This window comes from Coloeus monedula (assembly GCF_965178545.1).
Source record: "Coloeus monedula genome assembly, chromosome: 2".
NCBI lineage: Eukaryota > Metazoa > Chordata > Aves > Passeriformes > Corvidae > Coloeus > Coloeus monedula.
The window spans coordinates 75225254-75244016 of NC_138782.1; the positions used below are offsets into that span (position 1 = coordinate 75225254).

General features: G+C 36.7%; 1 protein-coding gene across 3 annotated transcripts in view; it reads left to right on the forward strand.

Annotated features, from left to right (window-relative positions):
* Positions 1-18763, forward strand: part of ATG5 (autophagy related 5) — a 73911-nt gene that overhangs the window by 9804 nt on the left and 45344 nt on the right. For all 3 annotated transcript variants that reach the window (XM_082277028.1, XM_082277030.1, XM_082277029.1), the window contains exons 4-5: positions 1555-1633; positions 7371-7533. In XM_082277028.1, the coding sequence (XP_082133154.1) occupies positions 1555-1633; positions 7371-7533 (242 nt within the window). The remainder of the gene's footprint in view (positions 1-1554; positions 1634-7370; positions 7534-18763) is intronic.

The following is an 18763-nucleotide window of genomic DNA, read 5'->3' on the forward strand; positions in this document are numbered from 1 at the left end:
TGATTACGCTTTGTAATCTAAACTGATTAGAAAATACAGATGTAGGCCAAGACCTGATGCAGGAGTTTTTGTGTGGGTTTTTTGTTTTGGTTTTCTTTTTCTTAGTTATCTGTTTTGTTGTATAAATTGAAAGTAATGGAAGTCATTGTTCGTGTTCAAAATTTGTGTTCATCTAATTATCAAATTTGATTTTTATTGCTTAACTCACCTGGAAAACCACTCTTTCATGGAACTCTTGCTGAATCCTTGTTAAGTATTTAGGACATGATTGACAGTAGTAAAAAGTCTTCGTGGTAAAAACTTGAGCATTAGCAGTGAATCAGGATAAATCTGGATATGCATTCTCTTTATTCTTTATTCTCAGGTAAGCTCAGGAATTATAGTAATTTTTTGGGTTTTATTTTGCTATTGTGGTGAATTTGTATTAGCTTTGGGGTGGCTCACCCACAGAGGGTGCTAAAGCACTGTTGTGTGAGAGTTTACTGCTCTGGAAAATAGCTTGGCACAGGTGCTGTTAAAGCAACACTCTCGGTTAGTGCTCTTGGGACTTTCAAAACTTTTGTATGTGCTTGGCTCTGTGACCTGTGATCAGTCCCATTTAATTCAGTGAAACTACTGAGTTTACAGTTCAGCATGTGTTTCTCGCTTAGTAGGATGAAAAGCTAGTAAGGCTCTTCATGTTAGTTTTTGAAAGATAAAGAGACTGGGTCTTGATATGCTGAATGTAAAAAAAAAATATTTTATCAAAAATCGTGACAGTGTCTGTTGGTGAGAAAACTGAAGGAAGAGCTTTTTTTATAGTGCCTGTGGAGGTTTTGTGTGTGTGATATATGTTCCATATACTGCTAGGGGCTGTGTATTGTAATGAATTTAAGAGACCAAGCTGTGAGACAGAAGTGGATATTTGCCAGAAGAAAGCTTTTTTTTTTGTGTGACTCCTTTAATCTGGAATACCATTGAATTACAAAACTCCAATTAATTTTTTCCTCCCCTTTCATTCTTTTAAACTTGATAGTAAAGATATGGAGTCAATATTGATCTATCCTCTCTCAGCCCTTTTACAGATACGTGATTTTTTCACTTTTCCACTTATTCTCTACATTGACATATCAGGCATGTGGGAGAGGGAAGGGATGTTAAGGGTCAGTGTGGTATAAACGCAGGACACTCAAGCTTCTGAAAGCATGTGTGCTTTTCTGTCAGACCAGCTATTCCTGGTCTGATGCTTTTTAACTAAAAGTACTGTTTTGGGAGGTTCCACAAAGCAGCTGTAGGCCACTTAAAGCTGTTGCAAAAGTAGCAGTGTTTTGTGGGCACAGCTTGGAGACCACTGGTTTAGATATTGAACATGTAAATTCCAGACTTGATTCTGCCTGTCAGTCATCTAAACTTGCCTGTGTAACTTTTCTAAGTAAGCAATAAAGAATGCCAATTGTGGGAGTCAAACAGCTATTTTGTGTGTGTGTGTGTGTGTGTAAATGCTGGTATGTTAACTGTGATATGTAGAATTAAATGCACAGCTTCTATATTAAATTAATATCTTGTCATTTTTAGGCATTACCCAATTGGTTTACTGTTTGATCTCCATGCATCAAATACAGCCCTTCCTTGGAGCATCACAGTGCATTTCAAGGTAAAACTGACACAGACCCTTTTTTAAGAACAAGTGAGGATAAGATTGCATGACATCTTGGAGCTAGGTAAAGGTTTTATAGCTATTTTATAAAACAAGTGAATGGTATGATTTGAAAGGGAGAATATTCATTGTTCAGGAAGCATATAAAGGTTTCTGTAAATCTGCAGCTATTTTCTGTGAGATTGTCCATCCACGAGATTAATGAGATTCCTTAGAAAATTATTGTATTATAATCTCAAAATCCAAGATTATTTTTCAAGGTAAGTTATGAGACTTATGATATAAGAGAAGAACTTTCTATAATGTTCTTAATTCAATTGGTTTGAGTCAGATGAGCATGGATATGAGATGCTGTAGAAGTCCTTGAAGACAGGAATGCTGTTGTACCTAATGTTGGTCCCTTTTAGAGAACTGAGTGAAATGAGTTTGGTCTTGTGACAGCTTAGTCACAGGAGAGACATTATTTTGATTATGCACTGTAAAACCATTAGGTATGACTTAATAGCACTACTGATCTTTGCTCAGAAGGGTACTTGAGCAGGGTTAGCTTTGGTGCAGGATTCTTGCATGCCCTGAAATGCATTGAGACAGTAATTCCACGTATGTTTTGAAGTCAAAAGCACATCTACAAATCATGATATTTAGCTTTGAAATGTTAATTTCTTCATTATAAAAGAAACAATGCAATAGGAAAACTGATCTGAAGGACAATGCTACATTAATAGGCTTGCCTTTAGTGTGTGAAAGATTTGAGTGAAATGAAAAGCACATTGGGAAGCACTTGTGTTGAACGTTTTCATTGAAACAATTCTTGAAGGTGTGTTAGAATAGCTTTTTCTAACAGTAATCTGATTCTTTTTGGAAGTGTACACTGAAACCATACATTCTTATATGTATTTCTACATGTTGAAACTTCTAAAATGACTGACTTAATGGATCTGAAGTTGGGGATGTTTTTGAAACGATTATAATTGCTACATTTGTCTGATAAATGTCAGAGACCTGGGATGAAGAAACATCCAGAATGTTCTGAAGAAAATGTAGGGCATCTAGTTTCATAAATCATGGTTTAATTGTTATGTTCTGAGAGCTCTGGGATATTAACAGTGGCAATGTGTGGATGTTGCCATCACAAAATAGAGGCATCTTGAGAATTAAGTTGCAGCACCACAGTACTTTTTAATTTCACACAGCAACATAAATTTGACTTTAATGTCCTTGTGTTTCTGCTTGCCAAAAGATCTGCTACTTTAAGTTTTTCTCAAAGGTATACATTAAAGATCAGCAGAAATAATTAACTGCTAAGGTAGTATCATTTAAAAAGTTGATGTAATTTAGTAATATAATACTGTGGAGTTAGCACCTGCATAATCTCTCTTCCTATTTTGATGTAATCTGAAAGTTTTATTTAAATAAAACTCCTCTGAATCCTTAAAGTCAAAACATAACTGAAAGATATCAAAGTATGTCAAAATATTGAAGAGGTTTTCATGTGTTACAGTTCCTTACAGCTGAATAGTTTAGGTGTGGGATTTCTGACTTGAGTATTCTTTTCATTTCTGTGTAGTTATTTGTCAAAGAGCCGTAATTTTTATTTGGCTTAATCAAACAGTGTTAGATTTTATGGGGTTTAACTTTTGTTGTCATGGCTGTCTCCTTTCTTCTACCAATGCACGGAGTCAACAACAGATCCTTCAAGCATCTGTAAAGAGTGTTTTTCAACTTTTTTTTTAAAAGTCAGACTCCCCCTCTCTTGTTTCTTTGTTTGATGTTAAAAACATGGAAAAGGTTTATTTCTGTTCAGCAAAAGTTTTCAAGTTGATAGATGCTTGTAATTGTCCTGCTGTGTTATGTATGCAGACCAAATCATAAACACGCTTAGTTTTTGCATTGAAGAAACAGTTTGTTAATTTGTACTTCTGGTATGCAATAAAATTACATGAATTGTATCTTGTAAAGTTGAAAAACAGTTGCATTAAATAGTTGCAGAAGGATGAGGCTGAACAGCGTACTGGCGTGTGAGAATCATGAGAAGATGTAGCCTGGGAAGTTGCTTTTGTTACCCAGGTGTGGCTTTACAGGAAGGAGGGAAATTCTATCCCTTCCTGTTACAATCATCTCACCTTACTCTGCAGCCTGCTAAACGCTATTCACGTTCTCAGTGTGGTAACCACCTCTCCAGATTTTGGGCAGTAGATAAGAAGTGGTGAACTGGTCTGGAAACAGTAGTGCTATTGGAGGGGAGAGGAAGTCGTGTGTGCCAGGGCAAAGGCTGAGGTTCTGCTGAAGCCATTGTCTGCTGGTGCCTGCCTCTCCACCCATGACCTGACGTACAGGAGGAGAGACAGCATCTGTCTGTTTGTGACAGTCATCATCTTTGTGATTTTTTTTTTTTTTTAGGTGAAAATTGACTCAGGTGGAATGGAAAGGAAGTACTTTTCCATGTAGCATATGGATAAATTGTGGAACTGCTAGGAGATATTGTGGAAGCCAGAATTATAAATGGGGTTTTTTTGAAATTAATCTATTTAAAGGAAAGACCACTGATGGTAACTAAACACAAATACATAGATGCACCCCCTGCCACTGGATACATTCTTTATGGTTTTTAATGACCTATTTTCTGTAAATGTAGTCCAGTGCAGCAAGTAGACTGTCACAGGATAAACAGATGTTTTGTGAACTAGAACTGAGAGATAAATATGGGTGGAATGGAGTTATGAAACCAGACTGTTGAAATTGCCTGTGATGTTTTTGGTACAGTTTTATATGAGAGGTCATTTAGTACTCCTGTCTGTACAAATGATACCTATTTCTTTGTGACCAGTTCATGCTGCAAGGGTCTACTGGTATGTGATAATAAAAAACAGAACTCTCTGAGCTTTCTAAGAAAATGGGAGTTAACCCTTAGTAACTTTTCTTTCAAAGATACAGGACATGCAGGGAGTAAGACACCACCAATAAGAGTACTTGAATTAAAGCTGCCTATGTTATCTGTTAATACGTTTCACAAATCTCCTAGTTGTATAGCCAGGGGTGGCTACCAGTTTGTTTACAATTGTCCCTTTCTTCACGGAACTGAATAAAATTATTTATGATGGATCACTATTTCTTCAGGTAGAAAGAAGGCAAGTAGAATTAAAAAAAAAATACACATGATCCACATTTAAGTATAAAACTTATTATTTTGTGCCCTGATTGATAAATCAGTGGGGATACTGTGTTTTTTGTTGGCAGTCTCATGTAGGTGAAACTGTTTCATGTGTTTCTTGCACATGTGCAGTGTTTTTTTCTAAGTTGTCACTTTCATGTTTAGGTTTTTCAGCTTCTACTCACAGTACTTCTTAGAAATGTGTCAGTGTTTTCCTACTAAAGGAAAGAGTACACAGCACTTAGATTCAAGAGTGTTTTCCAGTGTTTCACAGTGTTACTGCTTAGAGGCTGGGAAAATTAATCATGCCATACCTAGTTCTACTACTGTGTCTAGATTCTTTACACTAGCTTAACTAGCTCTGACCAATTTTAAATAGATCCTCGCTGTTCTGCAGACTACACTGTGTATGATTTCTGGAACTCATCCCCACAGAGTGATGTTCCCTGCAATTTGAATTTCAGTGGAAGAAGGTCAGCAGGAAGATGTCTACCTGTTGAAAGAGAAGAATGTCCCAAAAAAGACCCTGCAGTTCGATATTTAGACATATGTGTAGTGAAACAGTTGTTGTAACAAAACTGTTGTTTTCTTAAACTTAGCTAAAACATCAGTTTTTAACTATGAAAGTCAGTTTCTAGGTTCTTATATTACTTGGCATTAGGTACATACCACTGTTTCTTCCTTTGTTTTGAGGGATGCCAGTGTCTCATTTTGAATTCTTGCATGTAAAGAACTTTTTTGATCTTTAAGTATGCTATTTCTGTCTATTTGTTTCTTCTGGATTGGTTACGAGACTTTTCATTTTTATTTGAGTGAGTAAATTGAACTTCTGAAAGTATTTTACAGGCCTATGCAGATGTCAATTGGCAAGTAACAATCCCAGTAATGTTTTCCTAGTAATCTTGGGCCCAATTATGCTGAGACACTCAGCTTTGTAGGGTAGAACAGGAGCAAGATCTGCCCCAGAAGAACTTTCCTTATTGTTGTGTCTTTTTAAATGTCTTTTGCTCAGCCATTCTCATGTGAGAAATAAGATTTACCTCTGTCCTCAGATTTCTAGTCATCTTAACATACATCAGTCCTAACAACAGCACTCCCTTTTGCAAGTTCAACACCAAACCATGTAAACTTCAGTGGAAAAGATATTAGGAATCTTTTCTTTAGGCCCCTGTTTTTGGAAAATACTCATCCTTTTGATCCACAGTTTCCAGAGTTTGGGTTCTCATTGTCATAAGGAGGAATCACTATATGAAATTTCATTGTTTAATTTCCAACTCTTCTCAATAACTTAATGAGGAGGGAACTATCACTGTTATCCTCAGAATTTCCTTCAGGTAAGGCAATCCCCAGCTCCCTTTTTTGATACTTTGGGTTTCACTATTTTTCCTGGGTTTATGTGGGCGAGTGAAGGTAGGGTTTTTTTCCAGCATTAGATTTCTCCTACTTTGACATGTTAACTATGTTGTAAAAGCCTTTGAAAAATATCCCATTATATGTACTTGTATTTCCAAAATGCTTTTGACAATCCCTAATAAAAGCTTTTTAAAGTGCCAATTTGTAATGGGTTAAGAGGAAAGGGCTTCTGTTGGAATAGAATGAGAATTCAAGTATAAAAATGTGGCAAGCCCTTGTTAGGAAAGGGGGGTACTGATGATGCCACCACCCTGGTTTGGCTCTGAGGTTTGCTTCATTCAGCATGATCATAAGCAACTGTGAAAATAAGATGAATAAGGAGGGAATAAAGGTGGGTTTTAAAACTTCTGAAAACTAAAGGACTGGATTTGTGTTAGTGAATGCTTGCGTTATTATAAAATGGCAAATGATAGTAAGTGTTGATAGAAGAAAAACTGGAGGAAGACACACCACAGCTTCTACAATACTGGACTTCTGAACAGTTAATTTCCAAAGAAATCTTTTTTGTGCCTGAATGAGATTTACTATTATAACTCCTTAATAAATTAATTAGGAGAGGTAGATGTCATTTACTGAAGGGATAAAAGTTACCTGAGGAATGTTAGTTGTACATCTGCAATGCTGAATGCTGTGTCCCAGTTCTAGCCAAATAAAAGGGGTCTAAAATAACATCACACAGGCTAGCAGTAGTCATGTGGATTAGGTGAAGCTGGAGCTGACAAAGATTTCCAGTATCTCTAATGAAAAATGTTTGTAAGTGGCAGATATACTATAGTTGATATATTTGGGTGATTCTCCTTGGTTTTCAAGGAACTGCATAGAAATGGTGGATAAAATATCAGAGAGAGCCAATATAAAATAGGTGCTCGTCACTTACTTCTCATCATTTTCTCCTGTTTATTGTCTGAGAATTGAATATCTGCTTGAAAACATGTTAAAATTCTGGTTTTACAGAAAGTTGTTCAGCTTTTATTTTTCCTGAAACATTTTCACTGCAACCTGTTTCTTGTCAGCAGAGTGAGAGAATGGTTGTTACATTCTTCTGTAAGTAGGAGATTCCAGTGTGCTTCTTTTGCATAAATATATGCCTGTTTAAAATTATCACTTATTTTTCATCATACAAGGTATGTGATGCATTTATTTTTCTTGATCTGTCATTTCTCTTTGTAGAATTTTCCAGAAAAGGATCTTCTACACTGCCATTCTAAGGATGTGATTGAAGCTCATTTTATGGCTTGTATAAAAGAAGCAGATGCTTTAAAGCACAAAAGTCAAGTCATCAATGAAATGCAAAAAAAGGATCATAAGCAATTGTGGATGGGATTACAGAATGGTAAATACAACACATCAAGTATTAATTATATTCAGGTCAAACAAACTAATAAGTAATTTCTTCAAATTTTAGTTATTGCATGAGATATAAAATGTCACTGTTCTGCAGAATTTTTGTCAACTGTCATGGAAAGCATTGATGGTTTTGGTGGGTTTTTTTTGTTTTGTTTTGTTTTTTTTTTTGATTAAAGTCATCACTTTGGTGATAATTCAAATGTGCCTTGAGTTATTCAAGGATTGGATTGTGACGCTGTTTTAATAAACCAAAACTACCAACTAAGCAAAATAGGTAAGTATTTTCTAGTATACTTTTGTGCGAATGATGGTCTTTATTTGGGAGACACCTGGGGTGTAAGTGTTCAGTATTAGCTGTCTTGGACCATACAAGAGATTGTGTCCTCTAGTTAATGCTTGTGGGTTGTCAGTGGTAAACAATGCAGGTAAACTTTAAAAAAAGTTGTCCAGTAGATTTAATAATTTTACTTTTCTCTCTGACATTTCTTAAAATTGCTTTATGTCTTTCGCAAGGACTTCTGCATAGATAAGTATTGACTTGAAAAAGTCAGAAAAATAATTCAGAACAAGATCTTATAATTAGTGTTCTTACTTTGCACAGATGGCATAAATCTATACTGCAGCAAAAATAAAACTTCTGTTTTTAGTGTCTTCCATATCATGGTTCTTAGAGTCCTGTAAGTTGAAAAGCTTTTGTAAGTATTTCAGAAACTGCTCTCTAGAATGGGTGATTATGCCACTTTTATTGCATTTTTCTCATCTTCTGAAGCTGTCATTTATATTATCACTAGTAAATTTATTTTCTGAAAGCATTTTACTGTAAGCATGAAGATGTTTATTCTGTGTTGATATACAAAATACTGAACGCTTAGTAATAACATCTTCCCATATGTGTATAAGAAAAATTAAATGAAACAGAAGAACCTTAGAATGCAAGAAGACTTGAAGCATGCTTTTGGCTTAGACAAGAAGGTTCCAAGTTAGTTTTGGTTTAATGTTTGTATTTAGTGAGTGTGTGGCATTTTTTTCCATTGTTGTTTAGTGGCACTGCCTTTCATCTTAAAGGTACTCCAGTGATAATTTTGAAGTTGAATGCTTATTAGAACTCTGCTTTCTATTTCTATTTAATTGGAGGAGAGCTAGAAATTGAGGGATTATCTTAATTTGCCATTTTAGTAGTAGGATCTTGAGGAAGGCTGTGCATACCTGCAAATTTTATCAAGTAAGAAGTTGCACTTTATCTGGTTCGATTCCAAGTACTTCTTGAGAGATTCTGTATTGTATAGATAATAGTCAGCAAACTTATTGATACTGCATTCAATTTTGTGAATTAACACTAAATAAGAGTTCTGGTCCAGTGAAAGCCAAAATCAGTATAAAAAATAGAAGTTTCCCTAAAGCTTATATCATTACAAGTCAATTTAAGCAGAAATGTTAATAATTCTGTGGGAAAAGAAGTATTTTGCTCTAATAGAATTTGTCTTGCAAGCAGTTGAGTTCAAGAAGCAAAAATCTGTGCCAGCATAATTTTGTTTTCTATTTCAAAAGATTATTATCTTTATTGCAAAAAGAAATTCTGTCACTTCGTCCCCGTACTGAGGTGTTCCCAGCAGTGCACTTTATGTGCTTTTTTTATTAATGCTTTTTAAAATGAATATTAAAAGACCTTTAACATGAGTTACACTGTGAGTGTAGAGTTACAATATGAGCATAATAATGACAGAAGAGTGGACTAAATGATGAAACAGTACAAGTTAAAGTTCTTTTAACCAGAAGTTATAGAATCTCAATACTCTCAGTATTTAAGGTAAAAGGACAGATGAACAGCATGCTTTTTTTTTGGTCCTTATCTTAGGCTTTATCTTTTCGTTGATTATTTGTCTAAGAATATCTTCAGTTATAGGGAAAGCAGATTTTTTCTGTTTTGCCCTATAATGTTAAGAACAGAGGTTGCCTAGCAAAATTGATTTCAAGGTTTCACTGTACTTAATGAGAAATTGCACCTGTGGAATCTGACACCTGAATGAGAAGTTTAAGCAATCTTTTGAATACTTTCAAATGCTAATTTTAATTTCTCAACTCTTCATAAAAGAGAAACAAGAAAAGCTTATGAAACCAAGAAAACTCTTTTTAAGCATGTTGTATCTTTCAATATGTTTTTATAGGCTTTCGTTTGAGATGTAATAATTTTAAACCACTTTGTGAAACAGAATGAATGACCACAAAAAAAGAAAAGAAAGTAGCATTTGTGATAACTGCTTTGTAAGTAAAGATACATCTGCAGACTGGTTTTTTTTTTTTTTACAACTTCAAACAATTTTTTTTCAGTTCTTAATTATAGGAAGTGTTATTTGTTTAACGAGTGATAGCTGTACTTAGAAGACATGCCCTGAATTTACGCTTTTGAAAAAAACCTATCCAGTTTTATTTATTTGGAGAAATGTAACTCTCAAGTAATGTGTAATCGGGTATAAATGTTTCTGCTGAGAAGCAGCTACTTGAACAGGTAACGTGAAACTTACCAGTTGCCTGTAGATGGCTTTTAAGAGAAGAGCTGTAATAGTGAATTTGTGGGAAAATCTTGTGCTGGTAACAGCTGGTGGTTATTCATATCAACCTTTACATCCCTCCTCCCACCATTTCTGGTTTTATGTTAATCTGATACCAAATCAGGAAAGAAAACATACTCTTCTATTTTGTGCTGTGGTTTTTCTTGCTCTTCACAGACAATTTTTGATTCATAAACCAGATATTTCTTAGCTAGAACTCTTCTTTGGGACAGGTACATTTTTGACCAGCGTCATGGATGTCTGTCTGTGGTAGGGAAGTGATAAAAGCAGACTGTGCACTTATACTGACCTTTGTTCCTTTGTAAGAATTGTTAAAATTCTTTGGTTAGAATTCATGGAAAATGTTACTACTCTTTTTGCTTTAATCGAGTTATGGCCATTTTTACCATGGATAAAGAGGATTTTCAAGTGGGTGGGTTATTTTCTTCTTGCCTTTTGTGTGGAAAAATAAAGGCTTTCAGCTTTGAAACTCTATGGGCCTACTGATGACTCAGGATCAAACGAATGAAGTCCCAACTCTTTCTAGGGGCAGAGCGGCATTTTTTGCGTGGTTCAAAGAATTAATATCTCTAACTTCAGTATATAATGGTTCTGATAAATGAGGGGATTTAGATTCAGCACATCTGCTTTTTATCAGTTGTGGACTAACAGAAGCAACTGTACCCTGAAATTTTCACAGGCATCCTTTTATCACCAATGAAGACTGGACTTGGTAATTCTGATACATGAGTGGGAGAAATAAACAGTAAAAACCCATAACCATTTTAAGGTTTCTTTTATATATTATAAAATATAATGAAGTCATTATTTTACTGAAAATATTATGGAAAAAGAATGTAATGCTCGTTCATGCTGTAGGGCTTACCAAAAGTTAAGTGGCCATATTGAATTGTTTTTATTAGAGGAGAAAAATCCTGCAAGCATTCAGAATATACAGTATTTTGTCTTTTAATCATGTGATCTTTCTTGTCTTACTGACAGAATTAGGCCTGTGTTGTCTTGCATTTAGTTCCAAAATTTATCTAAACTATTCTTGGGTTTTTGAGAGGCAGAAGTTGTGTTTGTTCTCAATTATCAAATTTCTGTTTAGAAATATTGGAACTGTGAAAGGAAGTGTCTTACAATATCAGCTTTTCTTGTGGCTTGTACACCTGACCCACTCAGGTTTGATAGGTGTGTTTCTCCTCTTCATAGAGAGCTGGTGGAAGCAATGCTGTTCCTTACCTTATGATGAGCATGCCTTAGTAGCTGAGCAAATCTCTGTGATCTCAGCTTGTAATTTAAAATTTGCTTAGAAAATCTTCTGGAGTTTATCAGGAGAATGAATAAAAAAGCTGTTAGTTTTTAAGTCACAAAGCTACCTTGTTTGCTTCTTCTGTGTATTGCTATCAAAATGGGGAGCTCTTTCCGTGTTCAATCTGTGGAGGTTTGGTTAACTGTGAAGAAAGATTAAATAATTCCTTTGAGCTTTGAAAGCAAGGGTATTGGTTAAAAGAGATGTAAAAAACCCAGTCCTTACCTCCTGTTAATCCTTACCTTACCTGTTAGTTAAAAATTTCCCAAAATGCAACAAGTTGCCTTATATGTCAGTATCTGCTTATTCTGGAGTTAAGATAGCACGGCACACCCCAAACATCAGTGCTGCTGATACCATGGAACTGAGGGAATGTGATTTAGACAGCCCTGCACAAAGTCAGCCCAGTACTGGTTTGGTGTTGAGCAGGGTCTGGCTTTGGGCAGGCTGGACCTGCAGAATGAGTCAGCTGCGTCAGAGCAGGCCTTCCTGGGGATGTTTTTGGTTTTTCTTCCATGGCGGTGGGTTTTGTTTGGGGTTTGGTTAGTTGTGGTGGTTTTTCTGGTAATGGATTGTGACCTAGACCTCACTGTTAGTTCTGCAGTGTTTATGGGATTGTTACCCTTTCTGCACAAATGACTAAGCCAATGCTCCACCTGCATGGGTGCAGTATTGTGAGTCTAAACTGCCATCCCCCTGAAACTGCTTTTGACTTTGTTACTCCTCTGTGCTGGCCTGGTATCTACTTGAATAGCTGCCCTTTGCTGCGGCACAAAGGTGGGGAATTGATGGCAGCCTGCATTCCCCGTTGGCTTTCTCTTCTCTGCTCTCAAACAAGAGGGCAGAGCAGGTCTGCTCTGTCTGAGGCCAGTGAGATCTAGTGGGTCTCAAAGGAGAGCATGAACTGTATGAAGGCAGAGAAGGAGGGAAAGCAAAAAGTAACACAGCATGCACAATCCTGCTGAAGTCTCTGCCATGGGAGGAGGTTGCTTAGAGATAGGTTGACAGAGCTAGTGTTTCTAGCATTTTCACCATCGGGTGTTAGACGTCCATGTGCCTAATGAAAACCATTACACTATGAAGGAGCAAACTTCGAGGTCTCTTTTTGCTGCATTCTGCTTTTCTTCCTCCCCTCGCTCTCAAAATAAGTCATTTCCTGAAAGATGTGTATGGTCTAACTAAAATTTAGAGTAAACTATCTCTAAAAAACGGACTTCACTTTTAAATTTAACTTTCTTTATTTGTTGAGGGTTTCTTGTTTTTCAATTTGGAATGCATCTAAGTTACCTTCTGCTAGTAAAGTCCTGAATTTATTAATATGCATTAATATAAAGGTTCCTTAACTTTTAGGAAAAGCTTTGTAGAAAAAGCATAGTACAAGGAAAGCAAAGTGGGTTAGAAAGTTACATGCTGTTATGCTGCTCTTTTTTCATGTATATGTAGAAAGCATAATTAGAGATGAAGAAATCAAAATTCCAAGGCTATCCTAGACATGGAGCAGAGAGCTGGAGGATGGATAAAATTGTCAGGAGTCCTTTTCCCTTTGACTTAGGAAAGTCTGTAACAAGCACTGCTGCTTAATTCCTATACAACCTGTAGGCTATGTGTTTCAAAAATGGATTATACTTGTTGGTCATCAGAGCTTTCTTTTTAGTTTAAGTGACAGTACTTCCCAAGATCATCTGCTTTTTGACTATAGAGAAAGCTTAAATTTTGTAGGATGTATGCATTTTTATATTTGAATAAAAAAAAAGAAGTAGTCCATCTTGATGACTTTCTTTGCCTAAACCTTTTCCAGGTAAACTAGTGACCTAGAAATAAAGGGAGGTGCTGCTAAGGAAACAGTGTACTTAAAGTGAAACTTCTGGTTTGTGAGTACGTTTAATAAGTGAAAAGAATGTTGGTAAGATATGGCTCCCTTGTGTATACTATAAGAAAACGGGGGAAATGCCTTTTTGATCTGATAGATAATCTGAAGAATGACATGCTGCTTTCTTGTACAGTTTTCAAAATGTCCTCTTATGTTGAATGTTGTTACTTTGCTATCTGTGACAAGAAGAATATTTTCACGTATTTTTGTGGCTTCTGCTACATTAAGTCAAAACTGTTCTAAGGTCCTGTCTCTCCATATCTGATAGTGACTCATATATGAAGATAGCTTGAACAGTTCAGTAAACTTGTGTTCCTTCTTCAGTGGTGGATTTGTATTATATACCATGATCTTTCAAAATCCCCAAGTGAACTAAGTGTTTAATAGCAAGAATATTTTAACTGTGGCAATGTGCAAAATGGAAGAGAAAAGTCAATATCTTAATGATGCCATAGCAGTACTTCAAGCTGTGCTCTCAAAAAGGCTGTCACTAACTGTAGTAGTCATTGAGAGTCAGATATGTACCAGAATCTTCCTGAAGTCCTTGATAGTTGTAATTATCAGTGTTTTTGTAAAACAAGAATATGAATGGTGAATTTAGGTGAACTAAGTAATTTAGAGACAGGTCTTTAAATAGGTGAGAAATTATAGTAATCAGCTGTAAATAATGTTTCTGAATAGCAAAGTAATCGTTTTTGAAGTGTTCAAAATATTTATGTCATCAACAAAAGCTCCTTCATGCTTGAGGCATACCACACAAGAACTTAACTTTTTATAAAATTGGTTAGAAATAGCAGTGAGCAGAACTATGCATGCATGCAGAGTCTTAGTCTTCCTGGGAACAATGTGGAAGTAGTATTTATACTAAATTTTGAGAAGACTTCTTTTTGGCTATAGCAGTTAAAAGCAATGCTTGTTAAAATATGAGTCAGTAGAAAATATGCTTGCTTTAATGTTAAGGAAATACACTTTGTATCCTTGACTTTCAGCTGCAGCTCTCTGTATCCTACAGTTTGATTATATATATATCTGTGACAGATTAACCCTTACTGAGTTTGTCTGTGACTGAGAGGAAAAGTTGGTGGGAGCAGTTGGTGGATTGGAGGGCAGATCTGCCATTCAGAGAGATCATGATGGGCTGGACCCTCCCCGAGCTGCAGACAAGTCCTGCACCAGAGACAGGAAGAAGCCCATACGTCATCGCAGTCTAGGAACTGACTGGGAAGCAGCTTTCTGGAAGTGGGTAATGGTGAAGAAGAAACTGAGTTGAAAGCCTGTTGTGTGGTGTTGCATAAATAAAGATTAAGTGGGGAGCTACTCAAGCCCTTGTGTCCCCTCTTGGCTCAGCACTTGTAAAGCTGCACCGGGAGTGCTGCGTCCTCGTGGGATCCCAGGCCAAAAGAAATGTGGGCAAACAGAAAAGAATCCAGCAGAGTGCTGGTAAAATTATTAGGGGCTGGAGCATATGCTGTGTTAGAGAGTGGAGGAACTGCCTTGTTCAGCCTGAAGATGAGGAAGCTGACGGTTGATTTAATACCAGCTTTCCACTACCTGAAAGGAAGGCCTCTAGGGCAGATGGAATCAGACTTCTCTCACTCTTGTCTCCACTGGCAGTGGAGCTAGGCAATTACCAAAGAAAAAACAGTTGCTAGTTACAGCAGGAGAAAGTCTGATGGGACCCTGGGAAGGAAGGGGGGGTGGGATGGGATGGGCTGGGGGAGTGAAAGTGGTTGAGTTGACACCCATGGAGACAATCAAACTTCACTGGGCGAGGCCTTGAGCAAACTTGTTTAACTTTGTATAGGCAGCTCTTTTGGGGCAGGGTGAGGAGCTATTATTCCAAAGCTTGACCTCCAAAGGCACTTCCAAACTAATGTGGTTCCTGTACATCAGTTCTTGTATGTCAGTCTTTCGTCTCTTAGTGCTGTGTGTGATTCTGCCCGAATACTTCTATGGTTCATATGGTTGTTAGACAGTGGTGAACCACTGAGAATGGGCAAGTTTTGTGTTTTTTAAACTTCGATATTGGACATAGTTGTATGCAAGCTGTGAGTTGGTATGGCTTGTATAGAGCTACGGATACAATTTAATTCCAAGCTTTCTTTTTAATTTCTATTAAAAATTAGTTTTAAGACGAAACCATGAATAGTCCAGACAAAATTGTGCATATGTGCTACCCTGAGGGCTGCACCAGTTTGTTCACTTCTTTGACTTTCTAAAAAGATACTGCAATACAAGAGCCATGAAATTAGTATTTCCTTTCTGGATTTCAAGTCTTTCCCTCATTTTTGTATTAATTCCTTCTGTTTTAAAAACCCTTTCAACAGCCTTCTTGAAATATGTCCAGTCCTAGAGACTGATAGTCTGATAGCAGTTGCATCACTATCAAATATAGAAACAAAATAATTCCTTACTATTATGATACTTTTGTTGATAAGGTTAAAGATTAGGATGGGGTTTTTTAGTTCTTTTGCTTACTATGCTGCAGTGGGAACTCCATTTTAACTGTCTATATGCTCTTACCAGGGTTTTTCTCACTGCAAGGTATTTGTAGATGTATTTTTCCATTCTGTGATAATTGCTCAGATTGTTTGTGTACGCAGATTTAAAGCTATGCTGCAGTGAAATGCACATGTTGATGGTGAGCACTCGAGCAGTGCCCTTTACCCTCTCAGCAATCCATCCTGTTGTAGCCTCATGTGGGTGAAGGAGACGTGTCTAACTTCAAGATCCATGTGAAATTTCAAGTTGTTTGAAGCGTGACAGCACTTGAGTTTCAGAAAATGACTGTAAGAGGCTAGTATGAGTGAAACTAATTTTTGTGGTTGCCTGAAGAACATTTCAGGCTGAGACCCAGGGGCAAAAGAGACCCAACCTTTTAGCCCTTAGCTTGGACTAATCCTTAGTTAGCACTGCTCACTAGTAAGAGGTTCAGCACTTGCTGTCTATTAACAATAAAGTATGATGGGATTACCAAGAATTTTTTCACATAACAAGGGATAAATTTGGATTAATTTCAATGACTACTAAAGGATCTCCAATCTGGTTTAACGGAGGAAACAAGAAGTCTCGGCGTTTCCCAGTGTCAGTAGTTTTTTCAGCTGTTTCAATGGGTACTTTAAAGGCATGAGTAATTTTACTGATAGGTTTCTGAACCCTACATGCATAATGTGGCATACTGTATTTGTAAATTTATGTTTGAGTTTACTTTGTTGCTTAATGAATTTGTGTACTGAGATTATTGTCATGGGTGACACGAAGTCTTTGCCAACTCATACTTTTTTAAAATACATAAAAAGATTAATTTCAAAGTTCTCCTTAGATTCTGTGCATCTCTGTAGTAGTGAAGGCTAATGTCTGTCTGGCATTTGGGCATTCAGTGACTGCATTTCTAAGAAATGAATAGTTATAAATATAAGGGACTTGGCTGATAAGTTTCTCTTCTCAATTATTTGGTTATAAACTTTCTGAACTTTGACATAAAATACATGGAGAAGTGTTTAAATTTCATTTTAGGCAAAGTTATATAGCAATTATCATCTCTTGTTTAAGAAATATGATTAGTGGAGTCATGAAACTTTTATACTGTCATTAATCTCACTTCTGTTCAAATCTTACTGTCATTACTTTAAACATTGTTATTCAGATATGGACATCTGCCTTTTGCGAGTACTGCTTTTTGCTAATACAGAAACTCTAACACTTCAAGCAAGCACTTTCTTAAAAACAGATGGACTGTGAAAAACAAAAGAAATCAGATTTGACTGTTACGGTGGTTTAGGTGTCACGCGGACTGCATAAGCTTTTCATGAGGGAGGGAGACAAATGTGTAAAGTGCTTTTGCTGATAGGTAGAGAACTCTTCCTTGTTTACTGGTTTGATGAAAACTCAGTTTTGTTTTGATTGTTAAATTTCTGGCCAGCACCTTCTGTCTTTGTCTTGTCTAGCCAATAAACTAATGAGTTCTTTCAGCTCATTGTAGCACTAATAGCTTCCTTGAGACTTTGCAAAAATAGGGGGTACTGATACATAAAAATGAGAGAAGGAAGAATCCTTTCACTTAGATTTTTAAAGAGATTGGGGGGGATATTTGTCCGTGTTATGGGTTTTGTTTGTTTATTTTAAGCTTTGAGTCTTAAGGATTCTGTGAAAAGCAGTCACTTTTGCATTTTGTACTTTTGGAGCTTTAGGATTCTGGCAGTCAGCCAGTCTGCTAATAAAAGCTCTTGCCAGGTTGTATATATCAGTATGCAAACTGGATAGCTTTTTTTCTGCTGCTTGCTTTAAAAATTTGTCTTGGTTCTCTTACATCCAACTCTGTTTCCTGTGGTAAAAATACTGTATCCCTGGAAAGATGTTTGGAAGACAGCAATATAAGGTTGTGAGGAGGAATTTGTTTAGAGGTCTTCAGACAGTGCTGTACACACAGTGGAGATCTGTCTTAAGATACCTGACTCGATTATGTCTAGCTAAAATGCCTGGGATATCAGGTGGATTGACAGAACATGCTTGATTACAAAATGCAGCAAGTTCATAATTCAACTGTTGCAGATTTATCACTGTTATATTTGGAAACTACAGAAACAATTAGAACTTTGAACAATAGATTGTCTTAAGCACTGCCTAAGTGTTCAGCGAATAATCTGAGAGAGATAAGTTTTCATATTTAACTGCCTTAAATAAGATTACCTGATTTCCAGCATGTTTTGTGGGAGGTGAGGGAGCAGCAATGAAGAACAGAAGCGAGTTAACTGCACATTACCACTGTTGAACTTTTTTTGTGATCCAGATCCTCCCTTGTTTGCCGTATATGCATGCCATAAGGGTCAATATACTTAATCTTCTGACATAAGTCTTTCATTTGTTCATAATTTCTTTTTCTTCTAATCCGTAAGATGTGTTGCCCCTTTCTGGTGAATTTTGAGAACAGTATGCTGTTCACCCAATTTTCCTATTTGCTGTAATATGAGCATTAAACAAGTAAATTGAGTTAATGTTTGTTTTACTTCTGTTCAAGTAGGATGTCTCCAAATATGGAGGTTCCTTATTTAAGTCTGCTGAAGCTCACTAGCTTAAGTAGGTCTTGATTGTTTTGTTTTTTGTATTGCCAAAACAGTTTTCTCAAGTGAGTTAGAAGTGGTAATTGAAGTATAAATCTATCAGTGCCTACTGTGGAATGCCTGTTCACACATCTGTAGTGAAAGCTGCAAGCCATTCTCTGTGCTGCCTCCAAGGATAAAGGAAGCATGCTAAATCTTCACCTTCCCTCTTAAGGAGTTCCTGAGGAGGAGGCAGTCATCCTTTGTGCTGGACATTTTAAGGCTAAACCTCTGACTCTGTAGACTGGAGTTCCCAAATGTGGGATTGCTTGATTACAGTCTGCTCCAGGGGTGTCACTGTCACTCCCAGCCCGGTGAATGATGGGGTAGCACCCTGCTGTGGGATAACATCCTGCATCCAGGCAGCTTCTCATGCCGGGCAG